At 42.9% G+C, this 25,504-nt stretch overlaps 1 protein-coding gene across 3 annotated transcripts in view; it reads right to left on the bottom strand.

Moving 5' to 3' along the window:
• The window catches only part of KDM4B (lysine demethylase 4B), a 164,292-nt gene that overhangs the window by 31,758 nt on the left and 107,030 nt on the right, over window positions 1-25,504 (bottom strand). For all 3 annotated transcript variants that reach the window (XM_065422293.1, XM_065422294.1, XM_065422295.1), the window contains exons 9-12: window positions 18,580-18,776; window positions 13,150-13,188; window positions 8,236-8,408; window positions 1,058-1,584 (exon numbers count right to left, since the gene is read on the bottom strand). In XM_065422293.1, the coding sequence (XP_065278365.1) occupies window positions 1,058-1,584; window positions 8,236-8,408; window positions 13,150-13,188; window positions 18,580-18,776 (936 nt within the window). The remainder of the gene's footprint in view (window positions 1-1,057; window positions 1,585-8,235; window positions 8,409-13,149; window positions 13,189-18,579; window positions 18,777-25,504) is intronic.

The following is a 25,504-nucleotide window of genomic DNA, read 5'->3' as shown; positions in this document are numbered from 1 at the left end:
TGAAAGGTGGTGGCTTTTGTGCCACTGATCGTTCCTGTTCAGACTAGACTCAGTATTGAGTCAAACAGGATCCCAGGGCTTAGCATCTCTTTGAAAAATAGGGAGGAGAGGCAGAGGACAGAGTCTCAGCAAATTCTTTAAAACATTTCCCTCTTCCAACTAGCATCACTATGGCCTTTTCCTAGATTTAGGTTCAACGCACCACTTTCTACCACACAACAGGCCATTGCAAAGCTGAATCAAAACCTTGCTGGGGTAAAGTTCTATAGAACCAATCCATTTTCCAGAGGATCTAGGTACATCAATTCTTGCAGCTATCCCACATGCAAGGGAAGTCCCTGTAAGTCTATGAGGTTCTGCACAAGATGCAAGTCCCTCATTGAAAAGCTTACACTCTAAAGGCACAAGTGGGGCACAGTATATTGCGTAGCTATACAAGAGAACAAGATACAATGCTGCACAACAGAACACTGTTTTGTTCCACTGTATAACATGGGGAATGGTCCTTAAGAGCTCAAATAGACACAGCAGAGTCAGATTTGGGGAGGAAAAGAGGGAGAACCCACATGGCTGGAAGTAAGTCCTCCAAAGCAAAGTAAGTCCTCTCAACCTTTCCAAACTATTGTACCCTTTCAGGAGTCTGATTTGTCCTATGTACCCCCAAGTTCCACCTCACTTAAGAGCTAGTTGCTTACAAAATCAGACTTAAAAATACAAAAAAGTGTCACAGCTCACTATTACTGAAAAATTGCTGACTCTCTCATTTTTACCATCTAATTATAAAATGAATCAATTGGAATATAAATTAGCCTGCTGTAAAAGTAGGCAAATAGCTAGATGAGGTGATGTACACCTCCTGGAAGACCGCTGTGTAACCCTAGGGGTACATGTTGAGAACCACTGCTCCAAAGCATTACAGAACTCTAGCTCAGATCCCATGATGCACACTACTGTCCCACCAGTACTTTCCCTGGAAGCAATATTTATTGGTCTTCTGATAGTCAATGGTTACTTACATCAGCAGCAGGTGCTACAAAGCCCTCCTTCTGGCACATACCTGTAAGTCACTGACCTCAGTGGCAACATCTGCATTTTCTGCTTCTCCGCTCTCCTCCTCCTTCACAGTGAGCTCCAAAGGGACCACCTGCTCCCGCCAAACCTGGCCTTTTTGTGTGGCAAACTGCTCAAAGGCCTGCTGGCAGGATATGCGCTCCTTTTCAAAGACCACCTTTTTGGTCCGTGGAACCACATAAAGCATGGGAATGATGGGTCGGGGCTTAAAGTCATCCTCCTCGCTTGGCACCTCTGAGGGCAGGACGATGTTGAGGGGAGCAGAGGGTAAGCTCTTCTCTGCCGTGGCTGATGCTGGTGCTGCTACAGGAATCAGTGGCTGTGCTGCTGATGCCTCTTCCTCTGCCGGTTGCTGTTGTGGCTGTGGAGGAGGCAGGGGCAACAGCTGCTGCTGCAAAGGGGGCTGAGGTGGCTGCAGGTGATGACTGTGATGGTGGTGGTGCTGATGGTGAGGGTGCTTCTTCTTTCTCTCGCCTTTTACTTTTGGGGGACGGCCCTTTACCTTGCTGTCTCCTGTTAAAGAAATGGGCAAGAATCAACTTTACGTGCTGAAATGTCAGGACATTCTTTTATTTCACCTTCCCCCATGTACAAAGGTGCTTTTTGACCAACATTGGTCAAAAAGCACTGGATTAACAGGACAGGCAATAGAAACCCCATCATCTTTGGAACAGATGCAGCACGGGCACTGGCCACGCAGGATATACCATGCTGCCTCTCAGCTCTGACGCCAAAGGACTGGCTCTAGAAATCAGAAGCTCATTTTGTGCCTGTGTCCTATTCAGTCTTTGACCTGCCTGCTGAGACTGCCAATGTGAATGTCAACAGGGACAGACGACACCTGTCCACCAGAAACTGGACTGAGAGCTTCAAGGTTCACATGTATGTTGTATTAACATAAGTGAGTTACACAATACCAGCCATCAGCCTAGGCAGAAATAGTGATGTCAAGCTAACTGGAATTCTGATCCTAGAACCCAACTTGACTGGGTTACAGCACTGGAATAGAAGATTAAGCGAAGGCAAGTTCTACGTACTTCCCTCACTAGCTATTTCACATGGTTTCTCATTTGCCTTACTTTTCATTGGGAGAAGTGATAGTTAGCAGAAGCCAAAGTACCAATGTCAGAAAATCCTTCCCACTTAAGGAAGTGTATGAATCATGGCACTAAACATCTGAGCATCTCACTCACTTCTTGGCACCCTGACAAAACCTAAGCTGGAAAATAGGGCCATTTGGCCCCAAAATCCCACAATTAAGTCACATGTAACTAGGCCTCTTTATTTTAGGATTCCGGTTTGATAGGGTCATAGTCCAGAGGTGGAAGGACAGTTCTGCCTTTGACAAACTCTGAGCAGAACAATATGTATTTGGAGGATTTCCATATCCCATTTCATGCCCCACCTCAAAACCATCCCCAATTACTGTTCCCTCCATGTAAAAGCATTGCTGGTATGTGAGTATTACTGTATATCCATTGCAGTCAACAACCCTGGGAAATGAAGCATCGAACCAAGCCACCTAGTTCACTTTACTGCAAGGCTTCTAGCACAAGGTCCTTAGAAAGATGGCTTTAAACCATGAATCAAACAGCACTGAACCAGGTCTATTGCCAACACCATCTCAGTAGTGGCTACTGTTCTGGGCATTTTCAACGCTTGCTTTCATCTCTCCCTCCTGAGGCCCCGCCATTCATTTTATCTGCATACTGTCACATCTCTCTTACAAAGCGGTGACAGCACACAAATTCCTTGGGCAGATAGATGCCCCAATATTTTTCTACAGAGACGGGGACCACCCATAAAACAGAGACCTTCTCTCCTCTCTCCCCACCTTCCCTCCCAATATAACCCTGCAAAATGATTGGGCCAATTTGATTTCAGAGCGTTCCAGAACAGCCATGATTAAAATGCCTCCTGGGCCTTGGTGAGCGTCTCTGGGTCAGGATGGAAGATGTCTTGACTACTTCCCTTATTGCATCTGCAGTGAATTATGTTCCCCATGCTCACCCCTCCCAACATTTCATGAATAAAGTTATCAGTCCACTCAAAGGAAAGTAAATAATAGATGTTCCACAGACGATGCCAGCCCGCAATTTGTTTAATAAAAGATTGTTTTTCAACTACAGCTGCTAGGGCTGGATGACTCTGTTGCAAAAGGTCTCTCCCCCTACTAACAGGATGGGGAGGGGAGGGAGAAAACCACAACCCAGAAGTGGGAGCAGAGAGAGAGAACGTTACCCTAATAATGAAGGTTACCAACCAACTCCCAAGCTCAGAATCTGCTATTAAAAAGAGTAGCAAAACCCACTGGCCAGGCTTAGCTCACGGCAGAAAATCAGATAAGCTGCCACTGAATAATGTGATACTCTGTAAAAATGATTAAACCCAGAGTAAGATGAAGCTGTAAGAATCCCTGCTGAAGTCTTTTAGGTGGACATCTAAATCTGGACATTTCCCAGGAGTGTGTGTTCTGAGGGTCTTATTTATACTAATTTATAAAATTGGCTACAAGGCCAGCCCAAATAGTTATTGTTGTATTTGTGTAAGTAGCACTTCAGATAAACTGGTTTGTAGTATCACACAGAAAGCAATACTGAATTTCCTTAGAGAGAAAAACACATTGAATGAAAGTCAAATTGGATTTCTCCTCAGTCACACAAGAACAGATCATATTTACTCTCTATACACTCAGAGAATTCTCTACCCAAGCAACAAAATGAAAGTCATTCACTGGCTTTGTTGACTTCTAAACAGGCTAATTTGATAGCAGCTGGTATCCAGGCCTATGTTTAAAAGTTTAAATATTAAGAAGACAAAAGATGTAGTTTACAGGTATATCTGAAAGATACACCAGAATCCAGCAATAACAGAGTGAGATTTGAAGGGGAAGTCTGATAATCAGGAACACTTACAGATGTAGAAGGGGTCTTTATTTTTAAATCACTACCTTTTCATTACAATGGATTAGTGTAGGGACCCTGGGTAGCTATTCATTCACTGAAGATGGATCTAAATAGCACAGCAAGTAGACATGAAAACTTTAAAAATGCAATAGTAGTTTCATTTTTGGAGGGGGAGCTGACTGGGGCAGAGGCAGGTAGAAAATGTACGCCAATTTCAACGGAAATTGCAGATGCTCAATACTTCTGAAAAATCAGGCTACTTATGTAGGAGTCTAACTTTAGGCATCCACATTTGAAAACTCTGCAGAGTACTGACTTCATCTGCTACTAAGAAACAACTATAAGCCCAAATATCTGCACTGGCACAGAAGACTGGAGACAGACATTAACAGCAGCAATTCAGGCCCAGCTGTAGTTGAATGCTTTTTAAGTTGTCAACAGTACAATTTAAGGAACTATAAGATGGACGCGTCAATCTAGCAGCACAGCAATCAGAGAACCACAATAGGAATTAGATATGTGAGAAACCTAGCAAGTCTTTCTCCACTGCATCCCTCTAATAATGCTGCATTGCTCCATGAAGTGATTTCTAGTGTTTTGTCCAAATCATTTTAAGTGTTCCAAATGATAGGGCTTTCACCTGTCCACTCTGGAGACTATCCCACAGTGTGAGAGACTCTCTAGGAGTCATGGAGACTATTTCATTGTCTCTTCCCAGTAATAGTTTCATTTTCATTTTCTTATCTTCATTTCATTACTTCTTGGTGTGGACTCCACACCCTAAAACATTCCTCTCCATCCTTTATGTTTACACCCTTCAAATTATTTGTGGGGGAACCCAGCTGGGTCTCAAACTTGCAAGCTAACAGAAGTTGGAAGTGATACAGGAGTGGCACACTCAACCCTAGGGGAAGGAAGCATCTTCCAGTAGCCATGTGTGGTCAAATGAAGCAGCAGTACTGACTCTCTATGGAGCAGGTGGTAGCTAGCATGACATTTGACTTTTAAAGAACAGTTTTCATTCTGACAGGGGTGCCTGTCCCAAAGGATGCTAGAAAGTGATCTGAAATACCTTGCTGGTCAACACTACCTTAACACATTTTGATGTGGTGTCAAGACATGATTTGCATCACATTACGACAGGACTACTGTATCCCAGGAACTTTATTTACCCCTCCCCAAACAATGCTGTTAGAAAATAGGGTGACACTCAGTGATGTCCTACCGGACAATAAAAGAATTCAAGATGACATGTCTACTGTGCTCTTGACTGAACTGTAGTGTTCAGGTATTGCAGGACTGTCTAATCAGTGATTTTATAAACATATAAAAATGTATTACTACAGGCACCAGAGGACATGGCAATAACAAATCGTTGGCATGAACTTGAATTTCTTGCCTTTGGTCTGTGGGCATTCTAACTGTGTGTGTGTGTGTGTGTGTGTGTGTGTGTGTGTGTGTGTGTGTGTGTGTGTGTGTGTGTGTGTGTGTGTGTGTGTGTAACATGCAATAGGATTAATGTGGTTGTGTCATCTTTAAATGCAAAGTGGTGCACAATAAAATACATATATAACCACTTCACAGTTAGCTGTCTCATTGCTTCTTTTCACAACAAAAGACAGGGTCCTCCTGTGAAGCACAGGGGTCTACATCCCAGCCCTGCAGCACTAACAACATGCCCAGCATGGCAGACAGCACCTGTTGGTACATGCATTACGTTCTTTCTAACTCACTCAGAGAGAGGAGCAGAGCTGGGAGGCTCTCTCCTTAACGTCTAGTCACAAGGAAATCTGCTAGGAAATTCTGAAAGCATTGATACTGAAATGATAAATTACTAACATAAAGCTTAGTCATAAAAGGCAAAGAGAAGACACTGTCAAGTTTCTGGGTGAGAAACCCTTAAAACCACAGCTATTAATATTCAAGAAGTCCAAAACAACAACATGAAACAGACTTATTTCTTGAAAGCTGCCGGTGATCTCTGAAGAATCCCACTCTTCCTCCTCCCCCTCCCAACCTGCTTTCCTCCTCTTTTCTGGTATAAGTGGAAAATCCCTTTACAACCCGACTAAAAATCAAAGCAAAATGAGGAACCGGGGGTGGGAAGGAAAAAAGGGGAGGAAAATATGCAACTACTTGCTCAGGTCAGCCAGGTGCTCTCTTCTGCACTCCGTACAAACTTCAACAATAAACAAAGGAAAATCAAATTATTTAGCTGAAATCTGTATGAAGCTTGAGGATGAGAATGCATGTAAGAAGATGGGCAAAATCAGGTGTATTTAACTTTTTCAAAAGCCCTAAGAAACTGCACTAAGCCCTGGTCTACACTGGATGGGGGGGGATCGATCTAAGTTACGTACCACAGTGAGTCGACTGGTGCCACTCGCTCCCGTCGACTCTGCCTGCGCCTCTCATGGCGCTGGAGTACAGGAGTCACGGGAGAGCACTCGGGAGTCGATTTATCACGTCTAGACTAGACGCGATAAATCTATCCCCGCTGGATTGGTCGCTGCCCGCTGATCCAGCGGGTAGTGTAGACATACCCTAAGACACTGACACATTGCTGACAATGGTTATCAGCAGAGTGTCCCCCTGAAATTGCACTGAAAACAGACTAGCTGCTTGTCAAATTTTCTGCAATTGTCCCTTCTAAGCTAGCAGTTTTCAACACCAGAGCTAAGTGTGTGTTTAAAAATCTGCTCATCTAGAACACAGCCATTCTTCTCTCCTCTCTTCCAGTCTAAGGATCTCAGATCTGTCCCTGCCACTTACATCTAGTCTCCCATGAGACATCAGCTTTTTCAGGCCATTTATTACAAGCAGTAACTGTTAAACTATACACTTGGCTCATGTATGAGTTTAATGCACTGCTGGCATTTTCAGGATGGAGTGACAGGAAGTACCTACTCAGGCTGTGCTTTCTCCATATGCCAATATTCCACATCATCTTATCTTCCTTGGAGCTGGAGGGAGCACTGTCTAGTTGATAGATCATGGGACTACATCACAAAGCTGGGTTCTAGTCCCAGGTCTTCCACAGACTTCCTGTGTGACGCTGTCACCAAGACATTTAAACCTCTTCTGCCTCAGTTTCCCCCAAATTTAATTGGGAATAATAAGGGGGTATACACTATATGAAGATGAATCCATTAATATTTGTTACGTGCTTTAGAGTTCCTCAAAAGTCAGGTGAAGGAAAAGCTTACCAGCAGTATGAACTGCCACAATCAATACAGCACTGAGACAGACTGCTTTAGTAGCAACAGAAAGGGCCCCTAGTGGGAAGAGCTACAGATTTCTAAGAAAAGACTTGGTTCTTCAACAGGGAGCATCAACACATATCATGTGATCTAGAGAGAAACAGATCACTCACCAGCCGCAAGCCAGGACACACACTGTGCCAAACCTTCAATATACTTTCTCCTTGACATGGTGCCTCTAAACCAAGGCTTTTAAAGCACTTTACAAAAATATTTCTCACAACAATCCTGCAAGGTTAATAAATATCACATCCACTGAATGGATGTGTAAAAAGCAGCCAGAGTGAGGTTAAGTGACCTGCCAAAACACTCAGAGATTCAGTGGCAAAGCTGGGGAAAGCAGTCCTTGTCTTCACTCCCAGTTCCCTGATCACTAGACAACACTTCCTCTCCTGAAGCGAAGTTTGGAACCTGTGCTGGCTCTGTGGGGATCCCAGGGACTTGTGCTAGCTCAGCCACTCAGAGATAAGTCTATTCTCTCCCCTCCACCAGATGGTTTGGAGAAAAAAAGAAGCTCAGTCAAATTTCTGCCCTCACTCCTGTGGCACTTGGGGATCTCACACATCTAAAGATCAGCTTTATTTGCAGCCTCCTGGGGGGCAGTGGGGGGAGGTAGGGGGAATCTAATGCCCACGAGAATGCACAAAACATTCCTTCTCACAGGAGGGGACAAAAAAAGTGTATTGAGTGTCGGAGAGTCATTCCTTTATGCAATATTTAAAAAAATATTATTCTTGTAATTATATTTTTACAAAACTAATAGCTTTGGCAAAACTACCGAGCCCTGCCAAGAAAGCTATTTGGATTGCATTCTTAGAGGGAAAAATCAATTGCTACTGTACCTCAGAAAGTACAGACTTAATACAGGGAAAAACTCCACTGATTTTTCAGGAGGAATAAACAACATTAGAGAACTTATTTAAAAATGCCTTCTGGAGAAACAGTTTGCTCCACTTCTGTTTAAGAACAATGTGCCCATCAGTGAACATGACTCTTACCTTCTCCCCCCTCAGTCACTTTACTTCTCTCTTCTTCATCTAGGTCTGGCCCTCTTTTCAGCTCCTCCTTCATTTTGACTTCTTCCAGGGCAGTCTCCATAGCTATGACTTCCCCAAGAGACTTCTGATCCTCTGTTTTATGCCTTCTGGGTTGACTTCTTTTTCTGTGAGACCTGGAGGGGCAGAAATAATGTTTCACATAAAGAAACAGCCTTCAGTTCATAAATGATTACTGTCTTGCAAAGGGCTCGGTATAGAAACCAAACAATCTTCCTGGGAGAGAGAACACAGGCTGGCTAACAATGGCCTATGCCAGCCGCAGGGACAGAGCAGACGTCTAAAATTGAACAGGTAAGCCTGACACAGCACAACATCTAAGATCCATTCACAGGAGCCATGAAAGACTATTAATTCGAGGAGTCCCTAAGGTTCCCCAAGAAAGTTTTCACCATTAATGTAAACTGATGCTATGTAGTTACAATAATTTTAAAGCCATATTTTTAATCTAAGCTCCTTTTGCCCACTTTCTGCAAACTTTCTATAGAAGTAGGGGGGAAAGTGTCATATTTTGTTCTCTGCCTGCACGCCACCTTTTCATCTCTTCGTAGATGTCTGTCTGTCTCCCTACAGAAATCTGAAGGTACTCTGCAAAGGAACACAATCCAGCTAGCAGACACTACCACGTGCTGCCAATTTTTAAAAAGAAAGGCATGGACTGCTTAGGGCACTACACTAAGTCAATATAGACCGTCTATGGCTTTTTGAGAAACTTGATACAGTAGCAGTACAATTCACAGGGCTCAAGGGTGATGGGGAAGGCTAACTAAAGAAGCACATTAGATATCAAGCATCAATTTGACACTAAACGCCTAGTGGAGACAACACCCTTACTGAGAGCAACATGGCTTGTTGGTGAAGTCCAAGAGAGGGAAGATTGTGGATAGTGACCCTGAGCAGCTAGGGGACAGGAAACCAGGGCGCCTCTCCAGTTTAGGAGACACATTTCATTTAGTTTTTAAAATAGTATCTCAAATAGATCTCTGAACCCTGGATCTGAGCCTAACAAAACCCTTTATCAGCAGAGACTGATTCAGAGAGCTGAGACTTTCATCATTTCAAAAGTACCAGCTTCCATATGGTGTCCCCATTCCATGCCATTGCATCTGCCACCACATTACAAAGGAACGCAATGCCATCTAGGACAACTCATCTGCCCAAGACTCTACAGGAGCTGGAATCCAGCTTCACATCCACAGAGTCTGTCCATAAACTCAGCAGCTAATTAGATTGGGAGTAGAATGAAGTTAACAGAGCTCTTAATGAGGCAACAAATCATATAAGAAAAAAAAACAACCTGAGAAATAATGAATGATTAATACAGAAGAAAGTTGATCAACGTGCACAGTAATTTATAATTGCTAGACTCTAACCATATGGTCGCCCTCTAAGTATAGATGTTAACTTCACACCTGCAAGCCATACATTAGCCAGAGCATGCAGCTGAACCCAGAAGGATCACAGCTTTTCTCTTCACTAAGATCCTGAAAACATACCACCTCCTCAGAAGGGAGAGAAATGAACAAAATTCTGTTAGAAGTTAAGTCTTCTGTAGCTGGTAAAGTAGAATCAAGTTTTGGAGGCTATTTGTGGTAAAGGATGTCTGTCTTTTACCCCTATTATTCACAAGCATGGCACAAAGGCTGCAACAGGTTGTAAAGCTTTAACCTAATATTGGATGCAATAAAGGTTTCACAGTGCTCTTCTCCCTCCTGAAGCTGCAGGGATATAAGCAGGGAAGAAAAAAAGACAGCACTCCCATCTGATGAAATTGTATTTCTGGAGTTACAAGTAGATGGGTTGACATTACTAGAAGAAAGAGACTATGTTACCTACCTGGACACATTTCCAATATCAGAAATGGTCAGACTGTAAATCTAGCTAAAAGGAAGCCATGGGCAGATAATCTACACGACCACATGAAATTAAGGTGATCTTTCCATGAGAACATTACTGCTTTGTAGCGCTCACAGTGTGGAGCACATAGCTGATTATGGGGTCTGAAAACCATTTGGAAAGGATGAAAAAGCCAAACAGATGGCATTTGCCTCTTTTGAAAAGAGATTTATTTCAATGTGATTTAAGGAGTAGTTTAAACTGAAGAGTTTGGACAAACTCACAGAACAAGATAAACTTCACCCTGGTGAGGGAAGCAGTGGTGTTCAGGCAGAATTATTTCAATCCAGGAGTTGTAAACATATGGAGAATATGGCTAAGTGAGGTCACGGGACCAAGTGTTCAACAGCTTGAAAAATGCATCACAGCGATTTTGGAATAATCTGGGAAGCAATGAGGAGAGTGGACACAGGTAGGTGGACCTTTTACAACAGCCCAGGTTAATTGAGGGGCTTCACTGCTAAGTAGTAGGCTCACACAGAGAAAGAAGGAAAGGAATACCACTTAGCATTCATAAAGTGCTCTATACCGATATTAACATTCACAACACACCTGGGAAGCAAGTCTCATTTCCAATGTACACTCAAAGGTTAAGTGACCCTGCTGAAGGTCAGTAACTCAGTCACAGTCCAGAGAAGAGAACCCAAGAGTTCTGACTACCAGACCATGCTGACTTTCCTGAAGCTTATGTGGGAGAAGGAAGAGACTGAAATTATTTTAGGAAGATCGGCTCTGAGATGGAGCAATATTTAAGAGGCCAACTACCTGTAAAATTATCCTAATTGAAGTATTTTAGGACCATCATATAAAATGGAATTTCCCCACACCACTCAGTTTTCTCTAAAGTAACAGGCCAATTATTGTATGCAGGAATGACCCAAAGCAACAAAAGGGAATGGAAGAGTCCTGGAGGACAACACAGGGCTACACTAAAGCAGAAATAAGCTCCAATTAATACAAGCAATCTCTTTCTTGCCTAGGTGCTAGTAATGCCTGGATTTAAGATAACGGACACACTTATTAGGTCTGCAAGTTTTTAAAACAGTCACTCACTCATCAGGCTTCCTAGTGAAGACTGTCTCAGATACTGTTTTTTAAAATAAACCTAACTCTTTGTTCTAGGGTTTTAAAAAAAGTTATAGGTCTGTTGTGATTAATATTCTGCTGGTGTTATCAATTTAAATAAATTTCAGATGAAGTGGAGCCATCTCCGGAAATGCTCTAGCATTGCACAATACTAGATGAGGGGACAGAACTAGTCTGCATATTGCAGAGCAAGCATTGTGGGGAATGGAAAGGGTAGGAGAAGGAAAGCAGGAGAGCGTGCGGAAGAGAACACACACACTGGCTCTTTTGGCTTCTATCTGGGCACATGAAACCTCTATCGTAATTCAATTTCCTCTTTATAAAGTTTTTTCCTCTTAAAAAAGCATGACCAAGGGAGAAACCATTCTCCTTCCAGTTCCTATTTGCTTCTCCTATTGGCAGCCCATTTATAAAACCTTCTAATCCAATTAAACTTTTTGGAATGCAGCTGCTGTTTATTGGCGACCCACTCTGTTGACCAATTAGCTTTAGCCACAATCAATTAACCATTATGCAAATACCATGTCAGGGCAGCATCTTCACTAGCCTAGGTTTATTCAGTATATCAGCGGCACATTCAAGAATGACGGACCAGAACTAGAATGGGACAAACAGAGCTCCCGGAAAGCCTCTCTCCTGACAGAAGGAGCTGCACACCATTAGGAAATCAAGCGAAGGTAAAACAAAGGAGGCCTCAGAGACAGTACCTGAATATCCTCCATGCCACTGGGATCAGACATGACTCAACTGCTGATTTTACAGCTACAGGTGTTCAAGATTAAGACTGGTATTACTGAAACAACAGAGACCTAGCCAACCCAGGAAAACATCTTCAGATTTAATAAAAACAGGAGACTGTTTACCAAAGAGGGAAAATAAAATAGGGTTACTTGTGAGGGCAGATTAATGGCAGTAGATGGCAATTAGTTTGCAGAGAGAAATGATGTAAACATGAATGATGCAGCAGAGGTGGTTTGACAAAAGGACAGAGAAAGTCATTCAAGGGATTCTGGGATGTGGCTCTATGCTACAGCTACAGGGCAGAGTCAGAAAATAGAACAGGAAAAGCTTCTCCAATAAAGCAGCCTTAATTACAGCATTCCAATTACTCATCTATTCAAGTGACGAGCAAAGCAGGCAAAACCAAAAGAAAGGTAATCAAGGTCCTAGAGGGTAGTGCAGGATTGCTTTCTTGCACAGGTTGTTGAAAGCTATTTTAAACTGAATCCTGAATATAAATCCAGTGTGGCAAATACAGTTGACACTGACAACCATCTAAAATCCAGTATCACAATGAGTTCAGTTCAGTCAGACATGTCGGCATTAAATGACCTGACAGGGATATTCAAAATTATTAAGGGATTTGATAGAGTGAAATGAGAAGCTGCTCCCACACTAGGAAAAGGATTTAAAAACCCAGGGATACTCCTAACTTCCTACTGTTGAATGTATGTTTGGAATTCAGGCCATGCTATTTCTCTTCCAGAGAAGCAAACATGGAGATAATACTGTCTCGTTGAGGCTAGAATTTGATTATATGAGCATAGCATAAATGCCTATCACCAGGGTTAGAGAATGGAGAAGTGGAACAAATGGCTAATTACCAGCTAATCTCCCACCAAAGAAAGTATGGGGCAGAACAAGAAGGTGTGGTTCAAACATCCCTAAAGCGGTCAGACCCATTCTCTTGCTCTATGTATTTATGTTGTGGCTCATACCCATAGTATCGGAGCCTTGGGATTGGGTTCTGTTTTGTCCAGCAGTCCGTTATTGAAGAGTTCAGTATTCCTTCTATCACTGCTATAAAGTAATGTTCTTCCTTTTACATAATGGGGACCTCAGGCAAATAGGGAAGGGAAAAGGGAAATTACATACCGGTAATTTTGTTTGTTGTCCTCTTCTTCATCTCCCATCCTACAAAACAAGATCCCAGTAGAGCAAAACATTAGAGCGCCACCTGCTAGGAAGCTAAGTCAAAAAGACTCTAAAGCACAGGAGATTTATACAGCCACGTTCCACTCCTTTTCTCTCAAATCATTTAAAAAGCACCCTAAAAACATACAGAATTAGGAGACATATACATGTGTGTAAAAGAGCAACGGAGTATAAGTGATGGGAGGAAGTGAAGATGGGAGAAAAGGGGGCACTACAAACAACAATTACTGGTATGTAATTTTTCCCTTGTAGCATGCCCACTCTTCTCCCACCCTACAAAACAAGATTCCATACAGCAAACAGAAGTGATAAGCAGAGAGAACAAAACTTAGGCTTTATGTGACAACCAAAATCAGCCTTATAAAGTAAGGAAAGATCTAACCGCTGAGGAGTGATGGTGGTCACAGCACCATATGGTGACTCTACCTAAAACAATGGCCCTGTATACTCACCAGCAAGTTGGACCTAAATTCTGAGGCAAGGTCTCCTAGATTTTGCAGAAAACTGAAAATTCTGCACTTACTTTATTTACATTAAGGACAGAGGGTTTTTATTAAATTAAATAGGAAAAAATATAGTGCAATCAGTATAGGAACCCAAGTGTTACTTATTTTGGCTTCAGAAGGAGTGTGAAAGTGAAGTTTGGGATTGGGATTGTGAAGTAAACACATTAGCTGATGTTTATGCTAAAATAATCACTATGATTAGCTGAAAATGAAATGTAAGTGACCATAACTTTAGGTTTCAGAGTTAACACCCAATTGAGATGAACAGATCAGCTTAGCCTGAAACAATAGCTCTGCAAGGGGGCGTCTGTAGACTCATGCAGACATCACCGCATTGGTTTGCATTCAGCTCACATTTTTAAGGTTATTTTTACAACCATGAGAGATAGAAACTTTTTTTAAATGAAATCTTAGATTCTGGAGTACAGTACTCTGCCAAAGGGTGAATTACACAGCTGCAGAATCACAGCCTTCCATAAATCAAGTCAACCACATCAGATGCCTCCACCCAAGTGGTAGCAGTGGCTCTAGAAATATGTTCATGAACAGACAAAAGGGAGGCCATATTAAGTCTTGTAATCAAGTAATGATTCTTTTAGAAGGTATTAAACTCTTGTTTTGCCAGTAGAAGCAGACAAGATTAAGGCAGCTTCTAGGCTACATATAATGTCACAATATACTTCATCCCAACTACAATATGAAGCCCCATATGCAGGAGTTGCTGAGGCAAGGAACTAAATCTACATAAAAGTTCTGGAAACTAGGGATAATTTATATTTTAGGTGGTTAGATGCAGATACCTAGCAGAATTTTTTTTTAAAGGCCTAAGCGGATTTGGCACCTACCTCCCATTGAAAGTCAAAGCTAGATAAATTTGAGAGCCTTAACTGGCCAAGTGAAGCAAGGTCTTACGCTCAACTTGATGGCACTTTGAATATTGGCTTTTGCCCCTGTGGAACCTTACATTGCAGAGTTCCACTAGAAGCACACCTCATGCTCGATTTCTGACAGCAGACTTGTACCATACTATTTATTGTTATGAACTGAACTTCTCCATTCATAAAAAGTGTAAGCTGGGGAAAAAAAACAACTCCTCAAAGCTCATGGGCAGAAAATGCCCTGATGAGGAAGCGATCCACGTAAGGGTAAATTAATCCCTTTCTGGAAAAGGAGCACTACCAGGACCTCAACAAAAAACCTGGGGGATAAAGCCAGCCAACAAGGACTAGAGTCAGCACTGAGTGAAGCATGAGAAGGGACAGGGTTGCTGAACTGGAGGTCAGAAACAGAGACTAGCTCTTTGCTAACTAGGCACACTTTCTACAAATGTAACCACCACCATTAAGGGAATTGGCGAGTCTTCTGTTGCTGATGAAAGCCACAGCTAGAGCTGAAAGTTCACTTGCCTCTTTTTTGGCGACTGGGGGTGAGGGTGGGGGGGTGGAGAGGAAAGAAAAAAAAAGATAAAAAGGACAAACTATAGACTTAAGGCTGGTCTTGACTACCGGGAGATCAATTTAGCAGGTCTGGTCAAGACCCGCTAAATCGACTGCAGAGCGCTCTCCGGTCGACCCCAGTACTCCAGCTCTCCGCGAAGAGTGAGCAAAGTCAACCAGAGAGCATCTCCCATCAATGCAGCGCAGTGAAGACACCAGGGTAAGTCGAACTAAGCTACGTCGACTCCAGCTACATTATTCACGTAGCTGGAATAGCATAACTTAGGTCGACTTATCCCGGTAGTGAAGACAAGCCCTTAAAGGTAGTTAGCAAGAAGTGAAAGGGCAGTAGGAAAGGAATCGAGGACCCCTGGGAAGTCTCCAGGGTGCTGCAATAAAAGGCAACCACACAAACATGGCAGCTAAAAGAGAAGCACAGTAGCAAGCAGGCCCCTTGAGAGCTCACCAGCAAGCCCACAGATATATGTGACCGAGCAGCAGAGAGCAGGAAAATACAGAGGGAAAAGTGAAAGCAAGGACTGAGGGGCAACACAGAGATATGGAACTCAGTTGCCTGAAAGAATAGGGGTGATGCCTCCACTCAATAAAGAGGGCTTGGATTCCCTGAACATAGTACTTTCCCACTGGATAAATAAAAGGGAAGCCTGAAGGTTACACCCTTGTCTGAGAAAAAAAACTTAGAATTACCCAAAGAAAATAAGAGGAGTCATGGCTCCTCCGGGCCCTTAGTCCCTGGGAGGGACAGCTAAGGACTTGTCTACACATGGAGTTGTTCCTGATTAACTCCATGTGTAGACATGCCCTGAGAAATCAGGACCCAAGATCCAGTAATGGCTTGCTTGGAGGAGAGGTTTGAGTCCAGAACTGCACCCTGAGGCTCTGGAGGCATCTAAGCCTTCCAGAGCTGTCCACTGGCTGCTCAGGCTGTATCAGAGGTTCAGCAACTCATTCATTTTAACCATATCCCACAGAAGAGACCAGACTGTGCCCTGAGGGGGGGCAGGCAGGGAGGGGGGAAGAGTGGGAGTCATCCACCTGTGGACTGGGAGCCTGCAACATTCATAGGGAATGCAGTCTCAAACCAGTTCTCCATAAATTCTGTAAAGGTCATTTTCCTCTCTCCACTTCCTCTACTACTTTCTTTTGATAAATACAGAAACCAAACTAGACATAAAAGCAGCAAAAGGCAGAGGACTCCATGCTTCCAGAAGAGAGGGGGGGGAAAAAGACTGAGGAAAATGTGAAGGAGCCTACCTAGATATACTTTGTGTTGCTGACAGTCTTTTTTCCTCCTGCTCCCTGGTAGATGGAGATATCATACTTACTGTATGGAATCTTGTTTTTCAGGATGAGGGCCACACAAGTTTATATTTACAAAGAATATTTGTTGCCATAATATTTAAAAACTGTAAAGGAGTTATGCAACCAAAAGACATAGAATAGTTCTAGATCAGTATTTACAAGGTTTAAATTCTGGGTACTAATTTTAAAACGACAATTTTATATTGGCAGTTTCATCAACTGGGAGAGTGAAATCCAGGACAATATTTCTGTGTCACCAGAAGGGTCTCAGATGGCAAAGACAGTCTCTTATTGCTAAAAATTACTCCATATGCTAGGGAAGACACTTTTGCATTGCATTAATTTAGTTTTGGTTAAAAAGTGTCAGATTGACTGAAATCCTCCATCCGCAAAGTAGGTACTGCATGGACAGATACAGCACATACACCTCTACCCCGATATAACGCTGTCCTCAGGAGCCAAAAAATCTTACCGCATTATAGGTGAAACTGCATTATAGCGAACTTGCTTTGATCCACCAGAGTGCGCAGCCCCGCCCCCCCGGAGCACTGCTTTACCGCGTTATATCCGAATTCGTGTTATATCGGGTTGCGTTATATCGGGGTAGAGGTGTATTTCATCACACGACACTGCCAATGAGCTTCAACCCTTACAGAGAGGGTTGGACTCTTGGACTAAGAAGAGCAGCTCAGTTCCCACAACCAGCTCAATCTTTGACCCTTCTGATGAAACTATAAGAGGGCCAGTGGAGATGTGGGCATCTGTCCAAAGGGAAAAGACTAAGCAAAACTAAGAATCAGGGCTGTATTGGAGAAAGGATTTTTATATATACACACCAGGCAGAATTTTTTTTTAAATAATTTTGACAGATAATATCAATGTTCATTTTTAAGCATTTTTTCTATTTTATCAATTTAAATGTTCAGTTGTGAGAGATATTGGTGGGTTCAGGAAACTATTTAATGATCATAAGCATTGAGGTTCAAAAAGTTAAAGCTTTATAACCATTAACACAAAAATTGCCGACATAATATGTCAAAATATATAAAGTAAATATCCTTAAATCAAACTTAAGGCAAAGTAAGAAGAACGTGGCTATCTGTAGATTTTGATAATCATCAGTGGAAATATTTTTTGTTGGTTTGTGTGTGCACGGTGAAATCGAGGGTTACCAACATTCACCAATAAAAGTCGAATCCTTCCAAGCCTATCTATATGTGCCAATACTAATACTAATAGGTCTCTGAATTTCTCTAGTGTCCTTCAGCTAAGGTCCTTCACAAACATTAAGCCTAACCCTGGAAAGCAAAGTAGTATTACACCATTTCACATGTGTAAAACCAAGCCCAGAGTTACGTAACTTGCCCAAAATGTCACAGTGAGCTAGAAACAGAACCCAGGAGTACTGACTCCTGAGCCCCAGATGTACACACTAGAATACAATTGCTCTCAAGTTTAAAGAAGCTAAAATAAGGTAATCAAATCTCATTATTCAGAGCTTAAGTTGCCTGCAAAAGTCAGGAAGCAATTTCTCCCCATGTCGGTCTATGTTCGTATTCATACTGTACTGATCACTGAGATGGGCTATATGCACCACTGCAGAGTGGACCAGGTGAATTATGGGTTTAATATGGCTTTGTCTAAGAGATGCCAGTACTGGCTACCACTGGAGGACAAGATACTGGACTCTGGACTGTTAGAGGAGTGTAAACCCTTCTTCTCACTTGCCTATAAATTCCTCCCTGGAAATATCAATTCACTGAGCCACATGTCCCAAGCAGGACCTTTTTGACAACACTTGCCCTACACACAAGCCAGCTGCTTTAGGGCTCTTATATCACAGTGATTAATGCAGTACAAATGCCTAGATAAATGGGAACCCATGAGCCCTAGGAATTTTGAACCCCATATGAACTTTTCTTGTTAGAGATGGGAAATCGAAATTTTAACCCCAGCACCAGAGCCTGTACCGCCAAGACTGCACAGCAGCTCCTCAGGCACTCTTCAGGCAGGGGTTGGTAGCTATCCCTCAGACAGACAGAGAAGCCCCAAATACTCTAGTCACTACAACTAGGAGCGTCTAGTGGATGCCATCCCCTCCTTACCTGCGGAGCAGCTTAGCTTTCAGCTCAGGCTTTGTCTCATTCCAGGCATCCAGCTCTGGGCTGGTCAGAGCTGTGGGTTTCATGTGGTCCAGAACAGCACCATCTTTCCCTTGTTTCCATAAGTCATAACGTTCCGGCTGTAGAACCCTCACAAAAACATCCATGGAAATCTTCACCATGTCTTTGCGGCAAGTGCACTGCAAAAGAATTCCAGACACCGTGATCAGTCCAGTGCCTCCGCCAGTGTGCCCAGCTCCGAGGAATTTCCCCCTCCCAACCCCTCCAGACTTTCCCCCTCCCAAAGCAGGTTAATACTTTGCATATCTACTTTGTAACTCCCACAGCTGATATCAGGGGTGTATAGATGTGAGAATATTTGGTGAAAACCGTGGAGAATGAATTACTCCATCAGCCCTTAGAACAGATAAGGCAAAGGCAGAGACTGTGCCAGCTCCCCATGCAGCCCTGCCAGTATCCCTCATCCTTGATCCGGTGAAACTTGAAGAGGGCATTTGAGACCTCAGCCCCCAATTAATCCTTTTCCTGTCCTCTAAGGCTGCTGACAAATTTGCCAATTAGTGGCAACTAAGGTAATGGGATGCTGGTCTACTGAAATTGATTGAGGCCATCAGTCAGATGGTAAGAAACTTTGGCTACTACAGACCCGGGCAGGGTTTGACCTGAAAGCTCGGAGATGAAAGATTCTAGATCCCCATTATCCAATCGCCTGTGAGCACGTAACTAATACAAATAACCCCTCGGGACAACATTTCCTAAGTGAAAAAAGGCCTCAAAGGAACAAAAGCCCAATCTGGTGCCACACCGTACCTGTTAAATCTTACATTCCTAAATCAAGAGGTCTGGTTTGGAAAGGACTGTGGACAGCAAGTGGTAGCATCCAGAATCAAGGCCTGTTCACTGCCGGCAGAGGAGCACAGCTTGGATGTGAGGAGCAGCATTGTCCAGCTGTCCCCATCTACCAAAAGTTAACTGACTAGTTGGCAGGAGTTGGAGGGGGGCAGGGACGGGGCATGCGCTGACCCCTCTGGATGCAGCTAGTAACCAAGAGGCCTGCTTGGCAATTGGGTCATTGAAACAGCTGTGCCCACACAAAAACGACTAGAATAAAAATACAGATGTGTATCAAGTAGAGTGGTCAACCAACAGCCTGCAGGGAAAACCTGACTGCTATTAATTTTGTCTGAGTTTGATTACACTTCAACCAAGAGAATACATTTATCCACATGTTAAGGAAATGATTTTCAACAGATGCTTAAAAAGTGATTTATTACTCCTAAACAGTTGTCACGATAATTATTAGATTCCCAGGAGTGGGATGGTAACAGTTAAACTGTTAGAACTGAACATCAGAGACAGAGGCTTGGCTGTGTCCACACACAGCCTCTGGTGACTAAAGACTGGAGGTCTACAGCACTGAAAAATGATCTGTGCTACTGCAGCTTCAGAAGAGAGTGGTACATGTAATTGCAGGGGATGCAGAGGGGAAAAGAGCTGAGCAGATGGGAAGTAAGGAAAAGGCTAAACAGCAATAACTGTTTGACATTTAGAGGAAGCATCTCTAGATCAGGAAACAATTTATACCATTTTTGGGGCTACCAAAACAGCATTAAAATTGACCTGTGGAACTATAAATACACATTTATTACTGTATACAGCTGTGCAAGAGACTAGACACAAATGTATTTTAGGTGGACATATTTTCACCATGCCAAACTATATGAGTCATGTATGAGACTATCCATACCCCTTACAGAGAGCGTTTTCTGCCCCCAGCACTGAAGCACCAGAGCATATATGCCTCTCTATAAATTGCTAGCAGATCAGGGGAATGCAGAGCTTCACAAAAACCAACTTATCACGCTGGATTTCCATTCTGCTTTGTAGTCAGAGGATGATGTAATTAGAGCCATTTTCCAGGACTATATTTTTAAAGCTGTTTCACACCCACACATACCCTTTCCAAGCCATCCGCTTACATTTCTATCACTTTCTCAGCAGAAATGCACTAAATTAGACAGTGTATGGCTGTGCTCCTCCCCTTTCTTCTCTCATTTGTTACTAACAGCATTAAAATATTTATGGCCCTGAATGTGAAGCAGTAGAGAGAAGAAAGGTTCTCTGCAGAGCTCCCTGCTGCCCCAGTTCCTCAGCCAGAGGATTCCCCCCCCCCCATTATTGTTTTTCATTTCATAAGGAGTGCTGGTCACCTTCTGCTCTGCAACGAAGCACTGACTTGGTGAGCAGTAATAACCTGACTGTACTGAGCGGGAGGGAATATTTATGGCCAGACAATTTCCAGCAAACTCAATTCATTTAATGAAAAACAGTGCAGGAAAGAAAGGCTTGGAATGTAATTTGGCCAAGGAGCTGCCAGAACACAGATGGTGCCCCATGCTTCAGATTCCGGGCTGGACAGAAGCTTTCCCCAGTGTCTCCATCAATAGTGGCTTAAGGGATTTGTATCGAGCGGCTTTTCAACTACTTTCCCTTAAGTAATTAAAAAAGGCACCTGTGTGCTCCTATGAGGGGGAACTTGAAGCCGCACCCTGCAGAGCAGATCACCAGTTAGTCCTAGAGATTGGCCCCTTTCCCCTTTGCAAAGGGCTAATCCAGACAAAAAGCTGTATAGACAAGGAACATCCCCTTTCCTGCATCTGCCTTGGTACCAGCATGTGTTCAGCACACTAAGGTCATCTCCCTTCAGGGAATACAGGGCAAATATCCAGCCAGATGAGGCTAAGTATCCTGAATGCAACCATGAAAGCCAAAACAGGTAACACTAACTCCCACAAGGCAGGGGCTGCAAGCCCCAAAGGCTCAATGTACAAAGATTGCCAGGAATTCACACACTCGGCTATTTCAGGTCCAATTGTTATTCTGGGAAGTGACACTCCAGGCTGCGGTCTCCCTGGCTTAACCACCGCAATCCCCTACAATGCCACAAGTCTGCAGCAGCCAAGCTCCCTGCCTTCTGCACAAATATAACATGATGTATGTTTATATTTCAATTTTAATTTTATTTTATTGTTTTCACACTAGCGAGCATGAATAATTTACACACAGTGCCTCTCCTCTGGGGCCTCTTCCAGCCTGTGCAATGATATTTCCTCAGCCACAGCAACTGTGTCATATTCATGGTCCCACAATGGCCAAACAATTCTCCCCCTCACCCCCTTCCCTCTGCCACAGCAGCGTAATCCTGCTTCAACCAGCAAGTACTCTCAATGCAACTGCAAACTGGGGGTTGTAGAGGTGCATTTAAAGCCAGTCTTCTGCATGAGCTGTTTTTGCAGTTGAAACAGAACAAAGAAAGCACGTATTCTTCAGTTTTCCTGTTTAGATAATTCACCCAATTCTAAATATTTTGCCCCACCTCCGCACCTTCTTACCCATCACTCCATTTTTGCAAATATTGCTAAGTATCTAAATGTGGCTACAAATGCTAGAATTTTTGAAGGTGAGTGAGAGACAGACACACACACACACACTCTCTCTCTCTCTCCCTCCCTCTCCAACCCCATTTATCCTTCTTCGGCCAATTTGCAAATAGGGACAGAAAGCTCTCTGAAAGGGAGTTTAGCTGTGCAGTTAGTTTCTAATGGAAAAATTAGGAACAAATGGGGGAGGGGAGCAATTAAAGGGGGTTTGAAAGGTTCTCTCAAGTACTGAGAACTCTGGGGACCTATTGTGTTTCAACCATTGTATAAAATGGTAAGAGACGAGGACAAAAGAGTAATTGGTGCCCCCTGAATGACTTGTACTGCAGGAGCACTGATTCTACTCTATAGCTATTCCCCTTTATGATGCATTCAAGTATAAAAATGGTGACTACATTAAGGAGCCAGGCCTCTTCTGCTAATAATCTAGCTATGAATAAAGGAGACCAACTCTTTTTGCAGGATGTTCAGAGAAGGGGGTGCAGAAGATGAGGACACATTCAGAATGGAGAGGAAATAACACTTGTTTCAGATCTCAGGTAAGCATGAACTCAGATGAGGGATGCTGATCAGCCTCCTCACAACTCCAAGAACAGAAGAGCCACCATTTGGATACAAGGAACTGACATTACATCTTAAGACATTAAACCTTCCTCACAATCAGTCCAGGCCACACATCATGCACTGAAGCCTTGTGGCTGCCCTCCCCTCTCCTGCCCCTTATTTACTGTTATACACTCTGGTGACAGTGACATTCCCTTCAGCTGTGCCTCGCATGTGGAGATACCGGACATCTTGATGAGCCGTGTTTCAAGAAACCCCTCTCTGTACAGCTGTTTGTGACAATTTAATCAATTCCCTGAATGTCTGTAATGGATTTCTGTGACTGCTGCAGAAAACACAGATCAACAGGCATGCGCAAATCAACAACCCTACCCATGTCTACTCTGCCTCTCCCAATTCTCCTTGCTGGAGGGTTAGGATGGGATAAGTAGCACTGCCTAATAAGCTATGTCACTAAAGCTGGAACACTGACAGTTCACCAGAGACTGTAGAGAGTGCATGCAACACCTGTATGCAACATAGATGGTAGCTCTCAATATTTATGATGCATCTTCAAATTATAAATAGGATAGAAAATAAAATAAAAATAGTCTGCACATAAACAAAGTGTGGTAAAATAGTCCAAAGCAGAACTAATCACATTTAAATTAAAGCTACACAGAATCCTGAGATTTAGTACCTCATTACAAAGTTCAATTTGCTTTCCAAAAATCTGTACTTTCAAATTAAAACATGTCTAGGCCTTTTAGTTGCAATGCTATAAAATGAGCAAGTCTACACCCAAATGATAGCATTAAGGAGAGGTATGAAATCTTGTTCCCTTTATGTAAGCCCCTAAATGCTAATACCTTTAGACAAGATGGCATGCCTTGGGCCAGTTCTGGACTGGATTTTAAAAGATCTGCACAAGGAAAAAAAATTTGCTCAGAAAACGCTGCCCCAGTTCCTGTCAGTGGCACAAAAGTTTAACCATTGCTACCCTTTTGCCTGGATTTAATAGGTACAGGATTTCATTTGCTGTGCAGCTTGGCCAGCATGCATTAGATGAATCACTTTTATAAACAATAAATGTCTTTCGTCTTCAAAAAATGGTGCTGGATGGACATATTTGGTGCTGGTTGGACTACAGAAACCTTGATGTGAAGTCCCAATCTTCACAGCACAACAGCCCCAACTCCCCTTTACATTCCCTACCCATCGAGACATGCTACAAGTGAAATGCTGCAAAAAACCCCATTCAAGCAGCCCAAGGAATCTTTATAACAGGCTTCCTTCTCTGCTCTCTCAGTGGAATTCATCCCTGCTTTAGACCCACAGAAGGAGTTAGAGTGACAAGGTCACCAAAAGCATGGACCATGACTAAATGGCAACATGAAGGCCGTACACTTGTCAAGTTGAAATGACAGATGAAAAAATCTACAGCTATGGAGTTAAGGGACTCTGGGATCTAATCAAGCATCTTTGAGTCTCTCCTCCTCTCATTTGGTACCCAGATTGCCATACCAAACTGCTGGGAAACAGCGTGGCTGTCACCACGCATGCCGAGAAAGTGACAGATCAAACAGCAGAATATTCATAACCAGGGTCTCCTAGGACCTGCTGGCAAATTCAGAGGGAAATGAAAGTATGTTGTAGGGTTTGCTGTTTTCCTTCAGTTACAGAGAATCAGAGACCCAAAGCGGCAACAAATTGACTTCTGAAAAACAAAATCATGACAGCTCAGTAAAAAAGCTTCACCTGGTGAACCCCTCACTGGCCTGTTGATAAAATCCTGCACCCCAGGGTGAATGCCTACCATTTTTAACATAACAAGCTTCCTCTCATCCTGCCTGCACTCTAGACAGAACACAGGACTGGTGCCTACATGAAGCATGAGAGGGCAGAAGCCTGGTGCCCACGTGAATCATGATTCTTATACAGAGTCAAAGGGCCCATTTAGTGAAATTAAATTTAGTGTTTCCCTTGACCTAAGTATTTAACAAAAAGTCCACCTTCCTCATAGCCCAGAAGGGCTTTTTAGGAATTCACCAAATCCAGGGGAACTCTCCACATATTTTCTATTGAGGCTTCCTCTGCCCCCATCTTCTCTCTCATTTCAGAAGCTAGCGACTTCACTGACCACCTCCCCAAGGAGCAATAGGGATCTGGTTATCCAAGGATAGTTTATGAAGATAAAATCATGGCAAAACAAATGTAAAAGAATCATAAATAAATCTGTTTAGATAGGCTGAAGATTCCAGTTTGGAGGACAGTCAATATTGAACAGATTTCCCTCTCTTTGCACTATCACAGAACACAGAGTTCAGGCTGCGCTTATTAACACAGACAGAGCTTATTAAAATAAAATAAAAAAGACAAGTAGTAAATAAAATCCCCATCTTGAGTCCTGCAACTTATCCCATCCCAGCAGATCTGATCAATTCAGAACTGGTACAGCAGGCCCCTTTGAGAGCCTGAGACTGCATGAACACAATAAAACATTTTTCCTAAAGAGGCAAACAGTGTCCTAGCCCTGCAAAGGCTAAAAAGTCATTTCATTGCCACGTTCCCATGGGAGAAGTGATTATTTAGTCAAGCCAAGGACCTCCTTCCCATTCTCTCTTAACATCCTTTTACCATTCCCAGTAGGTGGGAGGAGGGAAGTCTCACCAATGCCTTTCAGATGTGTCAAATTGTCTTTTATGACCACTAATAATAATCCTCTGTAAAAGGACACAAATTAAGTCAAATCGCTCATTTGATAAACAGTAATGAAAATAAAAATAGAAATATACAGAAAGTTGGATTTCATTTTATCCCTTTTACGGAAGGTGGATTCTCTCCCCAACAATTGACTTCCCAGCTACTAAAAGAAAACAGAATCCAATCTGCTCAGTAGCATATGGAAAGTTAATGCAAAGGAA

Source organism: Emys orbicularis, chromosome 24 (genome assembly GCF_028017835.1).
Source record: "Emys orbicularis isolate rEmyOrb1 chromosome 24, rEmyOrb1.hap1, whole genome shotgun sequence".
NCBI classification, from domain to species: Eukaryota; Metazoa; Chordata; order Testudines; family Emydidae; genus Emys; species Emys orbicularis.
This window is presented reverse-complemented; position numbering and strand designations above follow the sequence as displayed.